At 46.3% G+C, this 25,145-nt stretch overlaps 1 protein-coding gene across 18 annotated transcripts in view; it reads right to left on the bottom strand.

Moving 5' to 3' along the window:
* The window catches only part of SDK1 (sidekick cell adhesion molecule 1), an 895,654-nt gene that overhangs the window by 192,216 nt on the left and 678,293 nt on the right, over nt 1-25,145 (bottom strand). For 14 of the 18 annotated variants that reach the window (XM_072836835.1, XM_072836824.1, XM_072836827.1 and 11 more), the window contains 3 exons: nt 22,958-23,094; nt 1,090-1,237; nt 46-186 (listed from right to left, as the gene is read on the bottom strand). In XM_072836835.1, the coding sequence (XP_072692936.1) occupies nt 46-186; nt 1,090-1,237; nt 22,958-23,094 (426 nt within the window). The other 4 variants (XM_072836840.1, XM_072836841.1, XM_072836843.1 and 1 more) reach the window with 4 other exon arrangements.

Raw genomic sequence — 25,145 nt, 5'->3', positions numbered from 1 at the left:
TCTTTATAATGACAGTCTAAAAATGGCCAAACACAGGTTACTTGCCTGAGGATGTACCCACGCAGCACCCCATTGTGCTCTGTTTCTGGGGGCGGCTGCCACTGGACCATGATGGACTGATTGGTACGCCCACTGGCCACGATATTCTTTGGGGGAGCACTGGGTGGCTCTTCAGGTAACATCAACCTAGAAATAAAACAGGAGGAGAGAAAGAGAGATCAGCACCCGATACAAATGGTCCCCAGTTGCCATCTCTGGCTGAATCTGGGGCCTAATGATTTATCAAAATCAAGCGATAAATAAAGAAAAGCACACAGCTGATCAAACTCAAAGGACATGCATGAAATAGGTACAGCAAATCAACATAATAGAGAATCAGTTAAGCCAGCAACAGGAAGACACAGGAGGTGACCTTGTTCTGTCTAGATAACCCACAGCACCCCCAGTCCTAAAGGGATTACAAGCCTGAGTGAGCCAGGCTTCAGGTCCATAGCCTGAGACTCCTTTCAAATTATTTTTTATTTGGCTCTTTCACTATTTCTCATCTCAAACTCCCACATTTTGAAAAAAAGTCCTCTGGATCCCAACTATGCCACAACTCAGGTCCAGTGAATGCTCAGGTCGGTTGGGAGGGCACACTGGAGCACCAGGTCACATCTGAACAGGCTTCCCAGCAGCCACCCCAGGGCTGGGGGAGTATGGGGACCGCACAGAAGGCACTGAACCCTGCTCAGTGTTTGCCTGTCAGGATGGTGGCACCAGCTCCCATCCTGCTGGCAGTCAGGGTGGAGAGAGGACATGAAAACACTGTCAGCTCCTCATTTCATGTGTACAGGAGGCTCTGCTCTCAGGAACACTTGGTGTCAGCACAGACTTCCCTCAGAGCAATTAAGGAAAACCCAGCTAGCCCAACACATGAGCGACTGTGTTTCTCTCTTCATTACAGCCTTTCCTGCACACAATTCTGCCCATATCCAAGGGATGGAGGTTGATTACTTCGATCAAGCTCCTCCTCCTGACTGGATGCACGGTTTCGCTTTCAGGCCCATGCTCCCCCTCATCGGCGCTGAGGGCTACACCATCACACACCTGCTTGTCTCTGCGCTGTACTGGCCCCTGCCCACTTGATTCACAGCACACACCCTGAATTGATAGGTGCGAGCTGGAGTCAGTCCACGCACGGTGATGCCTGTCATCTCAGGGCCGACATTTGACAGATGTACTTTCCATGGAGAGTCTGAAAGAATGAGTAAAACGAATTCAGAATCATATCAGCACATGTCTGAATGACAGTAAGGGAATGCAAAATACATTCCTATAAGTTCTCTCTTTGGTTTTCCTGGGCAAATGGAGCGGTTGTCCCCATTTAACAGACGTGGAAACCAAGACTCGTGGCCACGTGGCTAGCGCTTGGTAGCCCCTGGGCCTGCCTTTAAACTTGGGCGTCCACCTCAAGTTCAGTGTACCTCCTGTCATACTCATGCTGCTGTCAGCAAGTAAAGGAACTGTTCCTTCAACCTGCCTACAACACTTTGAATGGAACCAAAATATTCCTCATTCCCGTGTTCTCTGTCAGCTCACACGGTTAGGCAGATTGCAGATTTGTCTCCCAGAAAAGGATGCCGCACATGTCACCAAATGATAAATAAAAACTATATTCATTAACATTTTAATAAAAGAGGAAATGAGCATGATAAAGACAGATGGGCTGTGCATTTTGCAACCCATCTGCGTGGCGGCCCATTACAGCACCGCACCCCTGAGTGGCTTTGGCTGGAGAGAGACGTAATGAAATTCACAGCTAGTTTAGAATATCTTTGCACCCAGCTTTCCGGCAGGTGTGGAAGAGCGGCTCTGCCAGCCAAATGGGCTCTCGCATGCAAGGCTTCAGAGGATTCTGCTGGGCTTCTACACCTTGGTGGGATTTTTTTTTCCCAGAGTTTAAACATGCTTTTTGGCCTGATCGTTTTATAGAATGATGCCCTGGAATGAACAAGACCTGGCAATGACTTTGAACACCCACAGTCACTTCTCATTTGGAATTGTCATGATGCCTGAACTGCATTTTCAAGTTATCAGTGAAGTGAAATTGGGGGGTTCTTGTGGAAATCAGACCGTCTGTCTCATTCTCTGGACGTGGTGCTAAAATCCCTTTCACCCACATCGGAGATGGTCAGAATGAGGAGATGCATGACTTCCACTATGGCGTTGGGCAATGCTCAGATTGCAGACAATGCAATGGGCACCCTCCACACACAAAATCACTGCCACTTTGGCAAAAACCTAAAGACCCAACTGAGGATTCACAAGACTGTGCCAGGAGCTCATCAGAAATGCACTCTGCTTCCTTATGAGTCACAAAGACGTAGCCACAAAGTGCTACGAAATGAAATGAGACTCTCAAGAGCAACTCGTATTGACTATCATACAGAGCCGTCTATCACCAAGTTGGAGTTTGTTAGCTGGATTCCTCGACAAAAAGTTATGCTGTTCTGGAGCATGATGCCAGTTGGGCTACAAAGGCTGAATCTTTTTAATTATTTCAAATAAAGCTGCTTCCAAAAATGGCTTTCTGGGAATGCAGTCCTCACCACCAGCTGGGCATTTCAGTGTTCTTGGCTTTTGATTTTCAGTGGTATAAGTAATCTACGGTTGATGAGGATCCCCCCGCTCTTCATGTTTCCTTAAAAGTGCAATGCGTGCATCCCCAATTAACTATGGAAAAACTCACACCAATTTCTCTTTTTGCTCTGGGAGTCTGAGACCCTTCTAGAAGCATCAAATAGCTCATGGCGATTTGGTTTGCTAAGCATGCTCCCCTACAGGAAAGAGCCATTTGTCCACATAGATAATGCAAGAGCCTTCCTTCATATCCATGTAACTGGTTGGTGGGGAGCAGTGCTTCTCCCCGCCAAGTCACACTTCATAGAGATGGTTTTCATTCTGAATACAACAGATACAGAGTAGTCACAGTTGGCTACAGCTCTTCCACTTACAGTTGTTAACTTTTGTTTGAGCACGTCTATAAAGGGGAAGCAAGTCAAAACCACAATGAGATCCACATCACGAGCATTGGGATGACTACTATAAAAGAAGCAAGAAAATGGCATGTGTGGCCAAGGATGTAGAGAAGCTGGAGCCCTTTGTGCGCTGTTGGTGGGGATGTGAAATGGTGCGGCCGCTGCAGAAACCAGTATGGAGGCTCCTCAAGAAGCTAAAAATAGAACTACCATATGATTCGACAATTCTACTTCAAAATATATACCCTGAAGAACTGAAAGGAGGGTCTCAAAGAGATATTTGGTATGAACTCATGTTCATAACAGCATTATTCGTAACAACCAAAAGGTGGAAGCACCCCCAGGTGTCCATCAATGGACAGATGGATGAACAAACTGTGGTCCACCCATACAGTGGAATAGTATTCAGCTTTGAAAAAGAAAAAATTGACACCCACACCCACAACAGGGTTAAACCTTGAAAATAAGGCCGTCACAAAAGGACAAGTAGTATAGTATTCCACTTACAGGAGGTCCCTGGAGGAGTCAGACCCACAGACACAGAGCCAGGGGTGGGGGGAACGGGAGGTGGGGAGTCACATGTAGTAGACTCAGGGTTTCAGTTTGCCAGATAAGAATTCTGGACTGGTGGCATAATGTGAATATACACCACTTAACTGTACATTTAAAAATGGTTAAGATGGTCCATTTTATGTTATGTGTATATTATTACAATGACACATTTTCTTCAATGGTGACAAACCAGGGAAATAACGTATAGCTTCTGAGACCGTCATTGGTCTGAAGTAAGAGCTGTGTGCTGACCCATCAGCGCAAAGCCTGGCCCATGGTGGGTACCTGTGCTGGAGAGGCCTGTCTGTCTCCCATGGCCGCCTCATCCCTTGCCGCCTCCCCACCCTGTTCTGTGCCCTGGACAGCCTGCCTGGCAGGGCAGGGGCTCTGTCTTCCTCACTACTCAGGGGCCCCGGACTATCTCATTCTTCACCAAGAGGTTCTCGCTCTTCTCGTGGGGGCAGCGCCACACCACCTCTCCCTCTCTCCCTCTGGGCTTTGCAATTCCCCTTGCCTGCGTGTCCTGAACCAGCCAGCTACAGCACCTCGACTGTTCTAATTTAATGCCACTTGCTTCCTGGGGGGACCCCGACTAATGGCAGTGCTTAATAAAACTTACCTTCCGTCCCTCTCTTTCTGCAGGTCTCAGGGTTTGTAAGCGAATGGCTCACCTGCTCAGCCAGGTACAGAGTATATGACTGCAAGGTCAGGACGGTGGCAGAGCCCACAGACGGAGACAGTGAGGGTCAGCACCTGCCGCCGCCTTTCCTGCTTCCAGCACCCTCCCTCCCAGGTGCTGCCTGGTGGGACTCAGAGTGTGTAACCCGAGCAGTGGGATCAGCTGCCCAGTCTGACTTGGCAACAGGGTCTGTTCCTCTGCCCTGGACCTGGGGCTCCATTCAGTCCTCCGGATGCATCCACAGAGCTCTTTATTCATTCTTTTCCCACTCTCTACTAGAAGATAAAAAGTCTGGCCGGAAGAGAGATTAAACCGAAAACTAATACAAATGAACTCGATCCATCTCATGGGCACTCTGATTTGTATTTTTTTTTAAAGTGGTTTGGGAAGGATTGGCTCATTCAGAAGCCTCTGAACTGCAAGCTTGCTGAGAACTGTTAAAATTTAAATAGCAAGTCTGTTCCTGACAATCTATAAGCAAAATCCCTTTAAAAGATTCTCCTCCTGGTCCTCAGAAAGGAGTTCTACAAGATGCTTGTTGTCAGAGGGGCTGGAATGTGGAAGATTCTTTTGATAAAGGAAACCATCCCATAAAAGTTTCAATAGCTTTTTTCCTTGCCTTCAGAGATGCCTCTTGCTCCTCTGATCTAGAAGCCTAAGGAATTTTAGTCTTCCCCAGTCAGGCTATTAAACAAACCTCTGCTCCACATGGGCATCACTAATCTTTTGCTCAGTTTCAAGTGCCCAGAATCTGCGAGGAGTTAATCACTTCTTCGGTCTGTCTGTTGGTGAAAAGCTGGTGGTTTTCAGTCTTCACAAATGTACTGGAAGATTTTTTTTCAATAAAAAAGAGCCTTACCATATTCTCAATTAAAGGTATCTGAGGAAAGAAAATGCTTTCTCAAAGAAAATTTTAATTGCCAAAAGGACCATAATTATTGACACCTGACATCTGCATGGCAGCACGCAGTTTGGGAGTGCATCCCCATCTGTAACCACAGGAATCTTCTTGGGGAAGAGGTATTATCTCCTTTCTTATGATGAGGAAACCAAGACTCAGGGATGTGTAAATAACATCCTCCAAACCTTCCAGGCTGCCACTTCCCAGACTCTGGGACAAATCGAACATCACTAAAAAGCAGAGCAGTTGGGCCTCCAGTATCTCCTTGTGAGATGCAGTGGGAAGTATCCAGCAACATCCAGCCACCACTGACATTAGCACACATTTTTTCTCTCTCTCTCTCTCTCTCACACACGCACACATACACACACAGACACACACGAACACACACGCACACATGTGATCCAAGGAATCACACAAAAACCAAAGCTGAATGCAAATTCATTCTGATCTCTTGTCAATTAAAAAGAGAGATGGAACAGATTAAATGACACCAGGAGGAAAGAGTTGGCTTGGGACATCCTGCAGGACAGATGTCCTGGCCTCTGCACCAGACAAGAGCAGGGGACAGAGAGGTGGGGCTCTTGTCAATGAAGAGACAGAACCACCAAAGCAATGGATGGACCTTGTTTGGATCTGGATTCAAAAGTATCATCCATGAAAGGTCAATTTTTAAAAAGGCATTTGAAGATGACACAAAGAAATAGAAAGACATTCTATGCTCATGGATTGAGAGAAAAAATATTATTAAAATGTCTCTATGACCCAAAGCAATCTACACATTTAATGCAATTCCTATCAAAATACCAACAGCATTTTTCACAGAGCTGGAAAAAACATTCCTAAAATTTGTATGGAACCACAAAAGACCCTGAATAATCAAAGTAATCCTGAAAAAGCAAAGCAAAGCTGGAGGCATCACAATTCCAGACTTTAAGCTATATGACAAAGCCATAGTGATCAAGACAGTGTGGTACTGGCACAAAAACAGACACATAGATCAATGGAGCAGAATAGAGAACCTAGAAATGGACCCACAACTATATGGCTAACTAATCTTCAACAAAGCAGGAAAGAGTATCCAATGGGAAAAAGATTAAGGTCCTTAAAAATGGATTAAGGGCCTAAATGTGAGATAAGAAACCATTAAAATCCTAGGGGAGAACATCGGCAGTAACCTCTTCAACATCCACTGTTGCGACTCCTTTCTAGATATGTCTCCTAAGGCGAGGGAAACAAAAGCAGAAGTAAACTATTGGAACTTCATCAAAATAAAGAGCTTCTGTACAGTGAAGGAAATAATCAACTAAACTAAAAGACAACCTATGGAATGGGAGAAGATATTTGCAAATGACATATCTGATAAAGGGCTAGTATCCAAAATATGTAAAGAACTTATAAAACTCATCACCCCATAAAAGTTAAAAAATGGGCAAAAGACATGAATAGATGTTTTTCCAAAGAAGACATCCAGAGGGCCAATAGACATATGAAAAGGTGCTCAACATCACTCATCATCAGAGAAATGCAAATCAAAATTGGAATCTCACACCTGTCAGAATGGCTAAAATTAACAACACAAGAAATAACAGGTGTTGGTGAGGATGCAGAGAAAGGGGAACCCTCTTGCACTGCTGGTGGGAATGCAAGCTGGTGCAGCCATTGTGGAAAACAGTATGGACATTCCTCAAAAAGTTAAAAATAGAAATACCCTATGATCTAGTAATTGTACTGCTAGGGATTTACTCAAAGGATACAGAAATACAGTTTCAAAGGGGACATGCACTCTGATGTTTACAGCAGCATTATCTACAATAGCCAAATTATGGAAGCAGCCCAAGTGTGTATCGACTGATGAATGGATAAACAAGAAGTGGTCTATATATACAATGGAATTTTGTTCAGCCATAAAAATGAATGAAATCTTGCCATTTGCAACAAGACAGATGGAACTAGAGAGGATAATGCTGAGTGAAATAAGGCAGAAAAAGACAAATACCGTATGATTTCATTTATATGTGGAATTTAAGAAACAAAACAAATGATCATGGGTTGGGGGAGAGAAAAACTAAGAAACACTCTTAACTATAGAGAACACACTGAGGACTGCTGGAGGGGAGTTGGGTGGGGAGGAAGGGTGAACTGGGTGATGGGCAGTAAGGAGGGCACTTGTCCTGATGAGCACCAGGTGCCACATGTAAGTGATAAATCACTAAATTCCACACCCACAATTAACATTACACTGTATGTAAACTAACCAGAATTTAAATAAACACATTTAAAAAAAGCAGTTAGGGACATTTAATTTTGTTGCATGTGATGTCATTACTTGAGCTATTTACTGAATCATTTATGGTTGAAATGATATAATGTCTGGGATTTCCTTAAAAATACCCTAGCAAAACCAAGCAAAACACAGGTCGGGACTTGATGAAACAAATATGGTAATATGTTAATGGTACTGAAAGTGAGCGCAAGAGTTCCCTGTACCTTTGTGATGTATAGCACTTTTCATAACAAAAAGTTTCTAGAAAGGGACTGTTTTATCACAACATTGCCAGCATTGAGCGTTGTGACCATCTTAAATCCTGTTTGGCAGATGAAATATGCGATTTCACTGATGCTTTGCCTTGTATTTTTTTATATTAATGAGAATGAACAGTCTTGCATTAAAACAACTTCCCTAGGTTACAGAGCAAGTTAAGTGAAAGAATTAAGATGCACATTTATTTTTTTCCCTAATTCTGATTCTACTGCTGTTTTGGCTACAAGTGTTTGCATACTGCATCTCCTAAAATATAAGCTGTAAGTTATAATAATAATATACATAATGAATACCACCCATTTAAATAGCCACCCACAAGATAAACTCCATTAAATCAATTTTACTCACTGTTAGATGCTTTGCACCTAGAAGAATGTCTGACATAGAGCAGGAGCTCAAAAAATAGTTCAGTGAAAGTACCTGCCGTGTCCTGGGCACTTGGGGTGACTTTATAAGTACACAATTAACCTTCACAATAACCTTGTGGCAGGTATGAATATCCTCATGTTCATATGAGCAAAGGAGGTTCAGAGAGATGAATCAGAGATTCTGGTCTGATCTTTCCACCTTGGTAGACACCCCCAGATAAAGGCAACTTTGTTTTGGACTCATTACTGGTCATAGTTAGTATTCAAGCTTGCAAGGCAAGGGTATAGTCACAAGATGACCCAGAAGCAGAGCAATGCTCTTGGCCCATCTTTCAAGGGTTTCAGCCATGCCACATTTGTGAGAGGCTCTTCTTCCCCACACTGGGCTGTTCAGACACTGAATGTGAGTACTCTGGGCTTCTTAGAAAGATACCACACACTTGAGATGGGTGAGAATCTAGCCCTGGGCACAAATTAAGTTGCTCTTCCCAACAGTTAAAAGGCCTCTCCAGTATCAACAGTGGTAAGGATGCTGATGGCACTCTCCCCACCCATATGAAGGGACAGGGGGTGGCACCACCTTGGCGCTCTTTCAGAACTCCAGAAAGCTGGTTTAATCATCATAAAAATATCCTCAAATCCCAACCTACTGACATCCTACAGAGCACCTGAGCAGCACACCTCAAAACTGTTAAGGTCATCAAAAACAGGGAAAGGTTGAGAAACTGCCCTGCCAAGAGGAGTCCTAAGGAGACACGATGGCTAATGAGGTGTGGTGTCCTGGATAGGATCCTGGGGCAGAATGAAAAACTGAGGGAATTCAAAGAAAGCATGGACTGTAGTTAATAATAAAATGTCAACATTGGTTCATTAATTGTGACAAATGTACCCATGGGTGCAAAATGTTCATAATTGGGGAAACTAGGTGAAAGGCTTTTGGAAATTCCCTATCTTCACAATAACTCTGTAAACCTAAAACTGTTCTAAAATCAATCATAAGAGAAGAAAAGGTCCATCAGGAAGGGGATCAGGAAGGGAGTGGATCAGGAAGGGAGGGACAAACTGTGACAAGCAGAGTGCGACCCAACCTGGAAGGCCCCTGTGCTCTGCAGAGGGAGAGAATGAGGCTGGGTATGTGACTCACACAGGTAGGCACGGACAGCAGACTCAGAGCTGCCGTGGGGCAGATACGATGGTCACAGTGCTCAAATAGGATGTCACCAGCACTGTGACCCTTCCTGATGCTGGAGCCTGGACAATGGGATGTCCCAGATGCAGCTCACTTGTAGCTCTTGGTGTTTGGGGGCCTGCTGTCTTGGGATGGAGTGACAGCCAGGTGCTGTGTCCTCCACAGCTGTAAACAGTAGCACCAGCTGCCCATATGGTAGGAGTCTAGCAGCAGCACTGGAAGGAGGGACAGAGGGACCTTGAGCTCTCAGCCTGCATCTGCCCTTGCCCTAAGGCCTAGCAGAGGCCCTTCTGCTTCTGAATAGTTTTCCTTAACAAGACTTCCAAAACTACATAAGCCATCCAAAATCTGAGTCCACCCACAGAACCATATGCCCACAAAGTAATGTGAGAAGGTAAAAAAAAAAAATATATATATAATATTATATATAATTACATATAAATTTTATAGACACATATTATTTATATATCTACAAAACACATCACAAGATACATATTCATTAACAAAAACTTGGAAAATAGAACATGAGAAAAAGTGAAACAAAACAGGCATAGATGCATTCCCCATTTTTTTTTCAAACCATTTTCATGCTTTTTCAAGTGGTTTGTGCTATTACTTTCAAGCTTTTCAGAGACCACTCCGGCCTCCATTTCAGCATCCAGCTCACTGAGTTACTGAAATTAATTTGGTGGGATGATCACCGTTTGCTTCTCTACATTCAAGTACCCTAAAGTTCCTGTCATCATGTGAACCGAGAAACGTGGTTTTAAGGGCTGGACAACAAATAACGTGCACGCCTGAACAGCTCAGCTGCTCTGCCTGAGAGTTAATCCCCTCCAAGCCCCTCCATTCAGGCGGGGGCAGGGACTCACAGGCAGGCACAGCCCGTGCTAAAGAACAGTTTCTCTCAGCTTATTCAAAGCTCATCTGGATATTAAGAGAAGCACAGATAATAACTAGTTCTGCAAAGGTTAAAGAAAGAAGACTCTTTTGTAGGGCTCTGGTTAGGAATTGCTATGAGACGAGAGGACTTGAATTTGTAGCAGTGCTGCAGAGTCAGGCGTGGCTGGTAGACGGCACATTTGTAGAATGGGCTGTGCTCGCGAAAGGAGACAAAGTCCTCAGGATGGACAGGATGCCACAAAAGCATCATACATATCCAAAATGAGTGAATTGAAGCACAAGTTTGAAAGAATGGTGTGACTCAGACCTGCTCATGGCAACCCTGGGAGAGAAGCCTGAGGTCACAGGAGGGATGGTCATAACCTGCTTGGTGGCATGGGGGAGGCCCACAGAGATCCACCCGTCAGGGAACTTCCTTGGCCTGGGAGGGGGTAGGCAACAGGTGGCTCTGTCCTACCTGAGACAAAACACCCAGGAGCAGACAGTTTAAGTACAGTTTGACATCCTCCATTTGGGAAGGGCTTTCTCTGTTGTAGACTTCTTTGGAGCAATGAGAAAATATACAAGGCCAGAGGGAAAAAAGGCACCAAGTTTGACCTTCAAAGTTAAGAATGAAAGCGCTGAGCATTTGGGAAATAAATGAGCCCCCCTCCCCTCACTGGGGAACACAGCCAAAGCAATGCTGGGAACAGGCTTTGGGACCTTACACTGTTCACATCCAAGGGCCTGGGGCCTCTGAACTGTGGGTAAAACTCCAAATGTGCCTGAGGCTTAGGTCCACAAGGGGACACACACTCCTGGTAATGGGCTGGGCACTGAGTTGGGGAAGCAGAAGCCACAGAGGTTGGGAACAGGGATTGGACGGATCCAGAAGTGTAGGCGAACTGGGCTGTGGGCAGGAGCCATGTCAGGATGGTGGTGGTGCACCCCATACAACTGGTCAAACCTCAGAGAGCTCGAATTGTGGCTGGCAGGTGACAAAGTAGACACAGGTTGCCCTCTCTGCATAGAAGCTGCCCCAGCCTTACGGAAGACACATCACTGGGGCCACTCTGTATTTCGCACTGAGTGGTCACAGCAGGCAAACTGGTGCAGGGATTTACATCGGCGTGTGGGACAGGCTCTGAGAGAGCCTGCCACGAGGTGAGCACCAGCAAGGGCTGTGGGAGAGACCTCGGGTTCCCTGCATCTCACCTGAGAGCAGTGAGCTGAAAGGGAGTGAACCCCCAAGCCCTCCACCTCTGCCCCTTTCTGGGCCTATGGCACAGCAAGATAGCAAAGATGAGTAAGTGTCTGTGACACGCTCTGTCTTCCTGCATGGACTTTAAAATGGGAGCAAATGCCATTAATGTGAAGGTTCAGTATGCAAAAGCCCAGAGAAAAATGAGCTGAGACATAAAATACTTCCTAACAACTCTGAGGCTATTAGTAGATACCTGTGTGAGCTATGTTTCAAAGACAGCATTAAAACGATTTGAAGTATAAAGAACAAAGTCTTTGCAATTTTGGCAAGCAAAACAGCACAAAGCCCGTCAGCCTTTAAGCACATAATAGCAAGTGGGGATGAAGATGTTGAACATATTGTGTAGTGCCAGTCAGGAGCGGCCTTCACACAGGAGCAAATGAGCTCATGGAGAGCAGTGTGCAAGATAGCTGCCTGGCCCTTTCTGAAAAGACTCTGTGGCCACAGAAGAAAGAGCTGAGCCACATGGCTTAGAAATAATCACTGTGAAGGATGAAGCACCCTTCCTGACCCCGCCAAAGATGCTGGGAGGGGGTTTGGGGGAGGCCCTGGGCCCCAGAGGATGCTCCCCCAAAGCTGATCTTAGCCCAGCAGCTGATAGAAGATACCCAGCTCAAGAAAGCTGTGGCCACTAGAATTTTCTATGCTCCAGGAAAGACACATTGCCTGTAGGAAATTGCCACCTGAACCCCAAAATATCATCTCAGACTCAGCATGCTCCAGCCTAGTGAGCTGATGATCCATCCAGATCAATGCTTGTCAGTGGGTTTGCAGTCTCCAGGCCCAGCCCCTAGTTCCCAGGCCTCCTTCCTTCCAGGGAAATTCAATCACCAATTCAGAATAAGCAGCCTTCCTGCTCTCTTCCATCGCCTATGAACCTCACACCGACAAAGGACAAAGCTGCCTTCACACCAGCATCATGTCAGCCTGCCAGTTCAGGTTGTTCTCACGCGGCATTGCTCAGTGATCTGGTATGGCTCTTTGGAGAGGAGGACTTTGGTCTAGCATCGCTGGGGCACTCCGTGTGTGTGTGCACATGCATATGTGTGTGTGTGTGTGTGTGTGTGTGTGTGTGCATGCACAGAGAGAGAAGTCTAGTGCTTTTAAAGAAGACACACCTAAAGTGAAAATACACATAGAATTGGATATTAAATGAAAATACAAATAAACAAATCTGAAATCATTAAGGAGGAGAAGACAGAGCCATGTCTTAGCACCTGGGATGACTCAGGTCATCCAGCTAAGCACTCAGTTTAGCTCTGGGTTTCCTGGAGACCAAAGGGAAAAGGGACTGGATGGCAGAGTTTGAAAAGGAAGCTGCTAAATCACTCGGGAGAAACAGGTGTTTTCTTGGTGGCATAGACACCCACCACATGGATCCTCCAGCTGAGACACCTTAAGAGATGCAGAAGACCCAGGCATGTCCTCCCAAACTCACGTTTTTTCTAGCATGTCTTCAAAAAAGAGGAAATGTGGTATTAACTCATGGAAGAGAGTGTTCCTTTCCAAGTGAAGGAAAAATACATTCATTTGGAGTTTGAGGCTCAGGAATCTGGTGTCATGATGGTGACCAAGTCCCTTAGCGTGTCACCTCCAAAAGCTATGTGGAGGGTGGGACCTGGAGCACCTGGGTGGCTCAGTGATTGAGCGTCTGCGTTCGGCTCAGGTCGTGGTCCTAGGGTCCTGGGATGGAGTCCTGCATCGGGCTCCCCACAGGGAGCCTGCTTCTCCCTCTGCCTGTGTCTCTGCCTCTCTCTCTCTGTATCTCTCACAAATAAATAAATAAAACCTTTAAAAAAAAAGGAATTTGCCTCAAGGCTGTGGAGCTGAGGATATTCATGTATAGAAGTTGTGAGGTATTGTCAAACAGAATGTTGTTATTTTAGGAATAATTTGCTTAGAAGAAATTTCCTTAAAAATATTTTTAAAATCATAAGAATCATGAATGGGAAGAATATACTAGATCATAAAGAACTTGTTTCTAATCAATATCCTGTTCATTTATATGAAGTTCAGAACAGGCTGCATGGGGAAAGAGGGCTGTTGAGGGCTTGCCCTTGCAGGAGGAGGACAGGCTGACCTGAGCCACAGAGGAACTTCCCCGTGGGTGGAAACGTTTTGTACCTTACCTGAGGTATGAGATACATGGTATAAGTGTATTTGTAAAAACTCACTTAAGATCCCTCAATTTCATGATATGCAAATTATATATCACTAAGCAACAAAACCCCGGTATCATATGTAACAGTAAACCCCTAGACATTCCACTGAGATCAGAGGACGAACAAGAGACTCACAACTACACTGATTATTCTTTTAAATTATTCTGACCAACCTGGTAAGATTTAAAAAAAAAAAAAGGAAACAGTAAGTGTTTGACTGGAAATTCATTAGAATAGTAAGAGGATTGACTGGAAATTCATTAGAATAGTAAGAGGATCTAGAAAGTGGCTGGAAAGAAGACAAACACCCGAACATCAGGGCTGTTGCAGTACCCCAACAATGATGAGCTGGCTATAACATGGAATGGATGGAATAGAGAGAAAACCCTACCTGCAGTAGGAACAGGACGGAATCTTAGCACAACTATCACAAAAACCTGCAAACTTCCCTATGGGATGTAAACAAAGAGCTAACGAAATGGAGAAGCTGTTATCTTCTGGGTAGAAAGACAGATTCTCCAAGAAGTCTGTTCTCATAAAACTCATTGTAGATTTAACATCACTAAAAAGACGATGGTACTATTATTGAAACCTGACAAAATAATCCCTACTTTTTTTTCAGAACAATAAACAGGTGACAAGAACTAGCAAAATTCTGAAAAGATGAAGGAACTTGCTTTATCAGCTATTCAAACATGTTTCAGAACTGAAACAGTTAAAATAGAGACCAGGCAGGAAAACAGATGATGAATCAATGGGTCCAAATAGACCCCAGACAGACCTTGATAGAAATAGGTCTTTCAAATGTATAGAAAAGGGAAAAAAAATCCATAAATAAATGGGTTGTTCAATGAATTGTGTTGGGAAAATGAGGGTCATTTGGAAAGAATAAAAATCATATGCCAGAATTTTCATATAAATTCTGGATGAATTTCAGTTAAATGTATGAAAATGTAAAGCTTTAAAAACAAGGGGGAAACTTATAATAATGTGAAATCTATGCTTGTGTTGAAATATGCAACCAACATAAAAGTAATGAAAGAAATCACAGAGGAAGATATCAATAGATTTAAGTACATAAAAATCAAATACTTCTGTATGTCAAAAAGTAATGCACAAAAATTAAAAGTAAAAGGCAAAGTGAAAGAATATGTGTCAGAAATGACAGAAGAAACCCTAAGGCTCTGATACAAAACCAGAGGAAAAGAAACTGATAGATCATAGACAGGAAGCACAGAAAGCCAAGGAACTTGGAAAAATGTATTCAGCAGGACCAGTAATCAAAGAAATGTGAAGTAAAAAATCTTCTGAATGGAAACTTTCAGTATTTTTTGCAAGCTTGGGAATAGGAAAAATATTCTTAAAAGTTTCCGTCTGGATATTTTCATGTGTTGGTGTCTTGCCTTCATTGTGCCCTAAGGGCCTGATTTGCCTACTGGGTAATTCAGCACTGCTGGGGCAGGAGACCTAGGACAGTGCCCCCTCCCCCGCCCCCAACCCAGGGGAGACCTGGAGACTGCCCACAGAGAAGGTGACCTGGGACAGCGCACTTCCCCAGAGAAGGGGACTGGGAGACAGTGCCCCAGCCAGAGGGGGAGACCTGAAGACAGTGATCTCCCCAGAGAAGGTCGCCTGGGATAGTGCATCCCCGCACTGGAGTAGGAGACCTGGGACAGCCCCACACACACACCAGGAGGAGACCTGGGACAGCGCCCTCACCCAGAGCAGGAAACCTGGGAACAGTGACCCCTGGAAGGGAAGACAGGGGACAATGCCCCCCCCAACACAGAGTGGGACAGCTGGGACAGCACACCCCTCCCCAGAGAAGGTGACCTGGGACAGTGATCCCCCCAGAGAAGGAGACCTGGGACAGTGCACCCTGGAAGGGGAGACAGGGGACCCTGCTTGGAGGAGATGGGACACAGAGGGGCTGGGACGGGGAGAGAATCCTTAGACAGGTGGAGCCTGGTTGTCTTGGCCCTGGCTGCTTGGTGTTTGCAGAGATCCATGAGCAATGCTTTGTTGCTAAAGCTTAACAGGCAAAGCAGTGAGTGGCTGGAGATAAATCTGGAGAAGCAGGTGGCAGGTGGATGATGAATAGCGCTATATACCATGCTAATCAGCCTTGAATCTATTCTTTAAGCAATGAAATCTCTATGGTGGAATTAGGGCTGGCAGTGTGGCTGGAAGATGGGCTGGGGACCAGTCTCCAGGCTGTGTTGAGCCCTACGCTTGGGGAACGACAGAGACCATGAAGGAAGTCCGGGCTCACACCCTGCCCCACTGCGACACCTCCTCTGAGAGGCCTCTGAAGGGCTTCCAGAGGTGGGACGGGGGCTTCACTCAGGCACATGTACATTTGGGGGGCTCCAGTGGATGGCTCAGGGAGGGCAGACCTGAGAAGGCTAACTGGAAGGACAGGCGCTCTGGGGATGGAGAAGTGTAATGGCTTGGATACACATTTAGGAGGCAGAACTTACTATTTGTGGGGGCAGGAATGGTGAGTGAGTCAAAACGATGTCTGTGTTTCTAACTTGGAGAAGGAACAACTTCAGGGGAAATGGGATGAATCTATCTTGACTGTTTGAGTTTGCGGAGCCCATGGGACAGCAGGGTAAGAATGGCTGGGGGACATGAGGTTATATGCATCTGGGGCTAAGGACTGAGGTCTAGGTGGCAAACATGAAATCAGGGCATGACAGCACATGGGTGACAGGTGAGCCACAGTGGCACAGGGTCATTAGTGGGGTCCCAGATGGAAAGCTCTGGGGACTGAGCAAGTAAAGTACGGAATGCCAGCAATTTAGGGGAGGATGGGAAACCAAGTCTCCAGATGAGTCCGATGGAATGGCAGACACAATGGCCCAAGAGACGTAAGAATAATGGGTAAGAAGCAAGAGGGCGGTGGGAATCAAGCTAACAGCTGCTCGGAGGACCATGACTGTTCAGGCATCTGTCCTTCAGATGATGTTCTGGCCTCCGCCGAGAAGTGCAGGCGTTATGGTGGAGAGATGAGGAGGCAGCAGTGATCCTTCGGTGAGGTGAAAAGAGCCAGCAGGGAAGGAGGGCTGGCAGACAGAAGGTGGGCAGGCATGAAGTCCCAGAGGACATGGGACAGAGGGGCTGGCTTTCAACTCACAAGGGACCATCCTGATTACTATCTCTCTCTGTGCTTCAAGTAATTTCTAAATTTTTATTAGTGAGCATGCCTAACTTTAATAATAAAAATGACAATTTATCTTTTAATTAAATTCAAATATTTTTAACATGAGATGGCAAAACTGTGAACACCCATATTTATTAAGAAAGGCTGATAGAAGAACTAAGCCTGGGTTTTTGCATATGTGTGGTTGTTACCTGCTTACCGAGAGACCTGCTAAGGTTTAAAAAAGATTCATAGGAAAAAGGCAATCTTTCTAGTTAGTGAAAGACCTCAAGGGTTCGTGTTATCAGTGGAGTAAATGCCTTGGTCTCACATGCAAAGGTTTCAGTCTGAGGATTAGATTAAGACAAGGATTGCCTCTCCCAAATATCAGGGTTATCGCACAAGCTCATTCCATGAGTAGATGTGTTTCTAATACCATATGAGGCCAATTCACTCATCTGAAAGGATCCAATTCACTCATCTGAAAGGATCCATTTTTTAAAAGTAAAATCATGGCTCTCATCCAAATACAAAATGAACATGTGCTAAAGATTTTAGGTAGATCACTAATTCATGAAGGAACCAGTAAGGTGCTAGGACTATCTCAAGATGGAATTCAAAGAGCACACTCTGAATTTACAGCTAGATGCAAAACTGGGTAATATCTACAGAGTCATAACCGGTTAGTACAAGAACTGCTTATAACCCAGACATTTTTTTTTTTTTACAAATTTTTAACATCCTTTATTGATTTAGGGGCCTAACAGGGCAGCATTTGGTTGGTCATTGAAAATAATACATCACAGTGCTGACAAGTGATCCCACTCACAGGATTTGAGGATGGAAAGGACAACCTTTGGATGATGTTGCTTAGGACACTTGCTCTTCTTATTAACAAGGGTCCCTTCCCACATCGTGGATGGAAGATGGCAAGAGTGCAGGGATGCTGAGTGGCTACTGAGAACTGAACCATGAGAACAGATGGACCAGTACATAGTGGTGCATCATTAAGGAGGGAAACCAGCCCCACTTTCCCCACAACTCCAGGAAACTTGATTAGCTGAGCCACTGCCTCCATGAACACACCCCTCCCCCCCTCAATTTCTTTCCAATGTGGAGACAATCTTTTGATCTCATGGTGCAAGGAACTAGGGCCAGGAGTCCAACTCTCCCTGTTCCAAGCTTTAAGAAGGTCAGGACAACAGTTTGATTTCCTGCATTCTTAGGCTGGCAATCCATGAGGCTCTGAGATAAAAACTGAGGTCTTAGGGCATTTGGCTTTAAAAAATATTGTCACCAATCCACAGTAAATGAAACTTGGATTCTTTAGAAACAATACTGCACCTCCCTATTTCTATTTATAGCCTCTAATCAGTTGTTGTTGTTTTTTAAATTAATTTCCCCCTTCTTCTGTGCAAATGCAAATGGATGAGAATTATTTGCATTACTCTTAAGTTTTGTACTATCTACAGAGTTGTGAAACAGCTTGAAAGCTGTGAAAAGTGTGGGTCTCTATAGAGGCAGCCAGCCCCAAAGGCTGCTGGATGAGACGCCTGGTAATGTGTGTTTGATCTGTCTCTGAGTCCACTTCAAAGCCTCTCACAGTTTCTTCTGGCAGTCTCCTGCGTTGTTATCATAATAATCTCAAAGAAAGATTATTTTTGATCCAACTCAAGGAGCACTTAAGAGACTGGGCCAAATGCTCTAGCTGTTCACCAGAATTCTCGACCAGTTTACAGGGTCCTTGCTATCAAGGCCACGAGAATCCCTGAGCTCTCTTAACCCAGGAACCCCAGAGTCCCCTTGCCCGTGGACCCTGTGTGCTCTTAGCCCCCAAGACGTGTACCTAGAAGCAGGCTGTGGACATGGCTGCCCTCTTTGGGCCCCAGCTCAGCAAGGAGAACTATCAAACTCCAGAGAGGCGATCCTCAGGATGCCTGAGAGGCCCAATGTGCTTTCTGCAGAGAGTTCTGACTCCAGGCAAGAGCACAAAGGCTCAAATGAAACTCCAGAGCTCTGCTTCATAAAAGCTCTGGAGAGGCCCTCTAGTGATGTCTGGCATGTGGCAAGGGCAAGTGTTGCAAAGGGCCTGCCCCTGCCACAGAACCATACCAGTTTGGCCCCTGCAGGAGCCATGGCTTCCAGGAGAATGGCATCCTCATCAGCCTGCCAGGAGAAGCTGGCTGCAGAAAGTGTCCCGAGCAGCCGGATCGATGGACTGCTGAACGGAGTTATTCAGAATTATCCACTTGCATAGTACAGAGTGTAGGCCAAATATTTCCATTTTAGTGTATTGCTGCTAAGCTGTTCTTTCTGACCATAATTAGCTAGTGGGTTCAGCTGTTTCTTAAGGGCACTGCTTCCTAATAAAAATAAAAACCAGATCCTTGGCCTGGGGGACAGTGCTGGTCTTCCCGTTTGCCGCAGCAGGAAGACAGGCAACCATGTGACTGGCAGTGATGTGAACTATTTCAGGAAAGCCCACAGACTTATTTTGCATAGTAGAAATCAGAATCATCCCAGAGATAACCATCTTACCACTCTGGCTTCTTCGTGTAATAATAATACTTTGAGCAACAATAATAATAATAATAATAGTGTAGAATACTCTAGAGTAGTCTACACTATTCCACATCACAGTCTCTGAAGGAAAAACAGATGGGAGTCTGAGCCAGCTCCAGAAAGGTCCAGTGGAGAGAGCCAAAGGCTAATGAGGGACTTACGATGTTCTTAGAGCCTTTCGAAGTGACGTGAAGCCACTGAACCCCACAGAGTCAACCTGTGCATGCCAGGCTCTCCGCTGGCTGTCACAGATACAAAGAGAACTCGGGCCCGGCCTGCCCTTACGGGGGTCACAGTCTTGCTGGGAGACACACACACAGACCAAGAACTATTATACAGTACCAAATACTCCAGGAGAAATATATCTAGGGGTGTAGGGACCCCGAGGAGAGAAGGACAAAGCCTGCCTGGGCATGATGGAGTTCTGAGTCAAGAAGAGATACGGAGGAGAGCCATAGTTGAGCTGTGGCACGAAGAGCAAGAGAGATTCTCCCCAGGCAGACACTCCTATAGCACTGGGCAATGTCCTGGCCCCACTCCCCTCTTGTCCCTGTAGAAGCTGGCTGCTCTCTCCGCGCCTCCATGTTTATGCTTTGGGGCTTTGCTGATGCTGCCGCCCCCTCTGCCTGGCCCAAGTCTTGGGGCCTGTCCACTCTGAGGGCTCTGTGATTCACCTCCCAGCCGGTCCCTCTCCTACCATGCTCCCACAGCAGTGATACAGAGCTCAGCGGGAGCTCGTTACATGGCCCCATGTAGAGATGAGCCTGACCTTCCCCTTGCTGTTAATGCCTGGAGAGCAGTCACCTCAGCTCTGCATCCAGCACTGAGAAGAGCACCTGGGGGAAGCAGATACCCAGCCGGAATTTAGTGTTGAGTGAATGAATGCATGGGTAGGACGAATGTTTGCGTAGAAAGCCTGTGTCCTACTCGGGCAAGATGTCTGACTGAAAGAACTTATCACCCATGCAATCTGTTGAGAAAATGGTGGGTATGGTGTGTTCAAACAATGTCTTATTTTCATAAACCAAGGGTGGTGGAGCACTTGTCATTTGGGAGAGGGTCTAAGACTATAGCCTGAGTCCATCCCAAAGGTGCTTTTCCAGAGAGATCCATTTCAGCTCATTTGCTGAGTGCCTACCTGGTGTCAGGACCGAGGACACAGAGATGAGGGAAACCTGGTCCTGGTCTCAAGGACATGGACACCCAGCGGGACTCGTGTTTGTCTGAATTTGAATGGCTAGAGTTCTGTTCATGTGTCTCTGTCTTCACACAGACCATCAAGCCCTACGTTTCTTACAGGCCGCATGACCATGAGATCCTCAGGAAATCCTTATTTTCTCAGAAAGGTTATTTTAATAAATAACACCAATGCCTTCCCACTTTGACCAGAGCCGTTGGGCTGAAGAGATGATGGACGGCGGCACACAGACCAGTTTCCATTCATACTCCTGCCCCACAATTTGGGGAAAGGGACCAGATGGGCCATCAGAGAAGTCCACCAGAAAGGGGAACCAGGAGCTGGATCTCAGGCACATGGTTCTCAGATGGTGCTCAAGACTGAAGCCCACAGAGAGAGCCATGGGTGTAAATTTAGAAACCCAGGAGATGGAACTAAAATATTGCTTCTGGGCTCTCCCTCAGTGGACTGGTTCGGGAGCTGTCCCACTCAAATAAAGGCAGCTTCGCAAAGTGGGTCCCTTTAATCTCCACACAGACGGAGACCAAAGTGCACCATCGTGGGTCGGCATTTACCTTAATGCTGCTGCAGAAGTGCCGTAGAGGAGAATGTGCCCCATGGAACTTCTTTGTAGATGCCTGATACTCATTAAGAGGCAGATAGCCCTGGGTGGAACCCACTGTCACCTCCTACCAGCTATGTGACCTCGGCCAGTGACTTACTCTGCATGTCAGCTTCCTCTGTTGGGAAATGAGCGTCACACAGGGCCTGCTGTGGTGTGAGCATGTGATGATCTGAAGGAGGATCTCACACACGAGACGAAGGGGAAGTATAAAAGATAATTAGAAGAGACTTGGTGAGTGAAGTCACTAATTATAGGAAAAGCGGACGGGTAGGCTTGGGAAGAGCTGTAGCAGAGCTGTGGGACACCTCCACCTGCATGGGTAAGCAGTGCCAATGAGCCACTTGGATTTCTGCCAGGTTGACTTGGGTTTCAGTGGAGGTACCCCAAGAGAGCACCATGCCTAGCTGTCCTGAACAGGGACCCATTTATGATAACAATAGCATGACAAGACAAGCCATGGGCCCCATTACATTGACCATAATAAGAGTCCAGCTCCCTGTGGTCTGGCTCACTGTCCCTCAGGGGAGGCCCGGGAAGGAGTTTGGAATAATGCATGAGATAATATAATAAAGGGAGGATGACTTTGTTGGGTAGTAAAAGCGTAAACTGAACTGGTGTGCAGGAAGGCTTCTTCTGGGAGGTTCTGGGTAAGCATGAAGGGTAACAGTCCAGCCCTGTGGGCATTCCAACCAAGGAAACCAGGCCTGTGAACACAGCCAATGTGAAACCAGTGCAGTTGGCACATGCGTGGCAAAGAGCAGAGTGGCAGGGGTGGGGGTGGTGGGGTAGATGACCCCACTTGGGCTCTGAGGGTGGTGGATTTCATCCTAAGCCCTGTGGGGTATATCCAGGGAGGACACATCCTTCATATTTTAAGACCAGTGTTTCTGCTTGTGTAAGAACACTTTGGAATAGAAGAGTAGTAGAAGCAGGGGGACCAGTTAGAGGCTGTCCTGGTGAGAGAGACGGGGTCTACAGAGCTAGAAAGGGAAGCAGGGTCCAGCTCATCCTAGAACACAAATCCACAGGGTGGCTGAACTGCACTGGAAGCCTGGGCCCAGTGAGGGAGAAAGAGCCGAGGACTGTTCTTGGCCTTGCAGCTCGAACAGGCCTCACTAAGGGTGTCTAGGGGTTGGAATCAAGATATGAAGGCCCACAGGCCCTGTGGTGAGGACCCTCAGGGTTAAAAGGAGTCAAAATCACAGTGTGAAGAACTCACACTGGAAGCATGTGTGAGACCACTAGACAGAGATGAGGAGGGATGATGCTCTGTGCAGGCCTCCCGAGGTCTGGATAAGGATGCTGGAGACCAAGATCTTTTTTGGGGGGAAAAGATACCCCTTGAAATCACAGGTGTGCACCTGACCTCCTAAGAGGAGGCTGCCAGAGGCAGAAGAGGAGAGGCGCTGGAGAGCACATTCCATGGCCTGTGGAGAGGACATAGCAGCTGCGGGGGCTGGAGCAAAGATAGGATGTGCTGGCTGGGGCCAAGAGGGGAGAAGGGAGGGTCCTGGGAATACTCAGCATGCTCGACACCAGAGGAAGCATGCAAAGATGCCTCACTCCCAGCCAGGCCCAGGTGGAGGCTTCACTTCTCACGCCCGAATTAGGCCTGGGGACAGGGGTGTGCATGGCCTCCCTGGGGAGCCCCCAGATCTGGGCTCTCACAGGAAGCTCCCCAGGCTCCCTTCTCATCAGTCTCAGGTTTCCACGTCCCCTTCTATCTCTCCTGAAGCCAGAGCAGGGATTTTCACTGAACTCTGTAAAGCATCATAGCATTTGACTAGTTGTTCAGGGTCTGAGCCCGAAATAAAGGCTGAGGACAATAATCGTGCAGAGAGCAATGTGATTATCATCCAAGGCGACAACTCTGCTTCACTACTTACTGTTCTCAGATAGCTCCACAATGTAATAGAGCACCGGGCTGTTTCCATCAAAGGGTCGAACCCAGGACAGCATCACGGTGTGGCTGTGGGAAGAGTTCAGGGTGGCCAGCAGGTTCTGAGGTGAGTGAGGCAGTTCACTTGGGTACAAAGGAACAAAAAGAGAAGACAGTGCATATCAGAGTCGATGGTTAGCCTGGTTCCTATGCCGCACCGTCCTGGTGGGCAATGTTCAGAAAATGGGAGAATATAAAGTATGCCCCAAACACAAATACTGAAACCCCAGAGCTCCCCGCCACCCCAACCCCAAACCCTTCCCTGTTCACAGTGTTGTTTTCCTACCAAAAGAAATCTGATCAAATCCTTCTGGTGGAGATTACACAGCAGATGATTCCATAACTTAAAGCGGGTGGGGAGGGCCAATTTCTACACAGTATGTTATTTAATTGAGAAAACCTGGGTCAGCAATTAGTTCTTAGAGCCCAAAGCTATTAATGGAAATGCAGGAAGCCGTGTAAACAGTCAAAGGCCTAGGAAATAAGATTTAACATTAAAGTTTTGGACACTAGCATGTGAGGTCACACCAGCCAAAATGCCCACATGTATTTCTAGAGAGGGGCTGGCTCTTTATTGACAGCATGGAGCTGTGCTGTCGTTCTGTCTTCTGCTGGGTAGCAGAGTTTGGGGGAAGGACTCAGGAGAATGTGGAGAAAACTCTAATAACTCCTGGAAAAAGCAAATAACACATCAGCAAGGCTATGGAACGGAAGCACAATTAAAGCAAATGCATACTGAAGACTGTATATTGGGACTTACTGGTGACAAAACTTTAAATTCCAATGGCATGATTTCTACCAGCAAGTGTCTGCAGCTGTACAATCCTAAGGACCTTTCCATCTCACGGATCTGGGAGCAGCACCCTGTTATGTGGCTTCTAGAAACATCCCATGCGGTGCTGAGAGGAGGGTGCTGGGTGGACCTGATTCACCCATTGGCTAGTTTTTGGTCTCTCTTAGGCATCAATTACTGCTGGCCCACGTAGGTCAGCACTGAGAGCCATAATTATACTTGATATTTTTAATTTAAAAAATGTACTCATTACACTGTGAAATTTATTAAGCTGTTACATACTCACAGCCACCTAAGAAACACAGGTCTCTATAACCCAGGCACACCGTTAATAAACAAGCTAATATTTCCAGTGTAGACTGAAAGTTTAAATTAGTACACTAAAGAATCAACTTGAGCTTGAAATGTTGGCTTGTTTTCTCTTTAATTGTGAATGAGGTTCTAAATCAGAGAGGGAGTGAATTCTCCAGTAACTGATTCTCCCTTAAATTCCCAGTGAAGATCAATATGAAGGAAATGCCAGGATAAAATACCTATTTTTCTCCCACGCCCCATTTCCTATTGAAATGAGTTTGTTCTGAAACAGACCAAAGTTGTTCAAACAGTCCCCCCTGAAAACAAACCAAGATACACTTGGATAAATATGTCCAAATAAGACTGTGGTATCATACAGAGTTGGTCTGGTCTTTACCCAGGTTGGAATCTCCTGAAGGGCTGTCTTAGCTGTTTGTGGGGGGCCCATAGGGCCACAGCTAAGTTTATGCTGACGGTAGCACTCACGGCCACGAGTGTCCCAGGAGGGGACTCGTCAGGCTGGACCAACCCTGTGGTTAGAGCTTGGAGTGAGCAACATCAACCAAACCTTCTGATCTCCTGGAAGCAGAGGGGTGGGAGCTGGAGAGTGAGCTCTGTCATGTGGCCAGTGATAGTGACACCCCATAAAAACTCTGGATGCCAGGCTCAGTTGAGCTTCCTGGTCAGTCATCGGACATCTGCATGCCGGGAGGATGACGTCTCCTGAAAACGTGGAAGCTCTGTTTGTGGGACCCTCCAAGACCTTGCCCTGGCCTCCCTTCTGGTGTCTGGACCTGACTTTATCCTTTATGATAAGACTGAAATCCTAAGTAGGGCCCTTGCCTAAGTTCTGTGAGTTGTTCCAGACAGTCCTCCTTCCTCCTGGGGGGTGGGAAGCTCCAAAAGTTGGTGAGTCAGTCAGAGCCAAGGGTCACCTAGGAGCCATGGGGCGGTGGCTGGGGTCTGAGGTGAGGAATAATGCCATTCCCCCAGGGGTGCATGCTGACTCCAGGGGCTTAGAATTGCCTTGTAAAGATTCCCCTAGAAT

The sequence above is a fragment of the Canis lupus genome, chromosome 8 (assembly GCF_048164855.1).
Source record: "Canis lupus baileyi chromosome 8, mCanLup2.hap1, whole genome shotgun sequence".
Classification (NCBI taxonomy): domain Eukaryota; kingdom Metazoa; phylum Chordata; class Mammalia; order Carnivora; family Canidae; genus Canis; species Canis lupus.
Note: the sequence above shows the minus strand (reverse complement) of the source record. Positions and strands in the feature narration are given on the sequence as shown.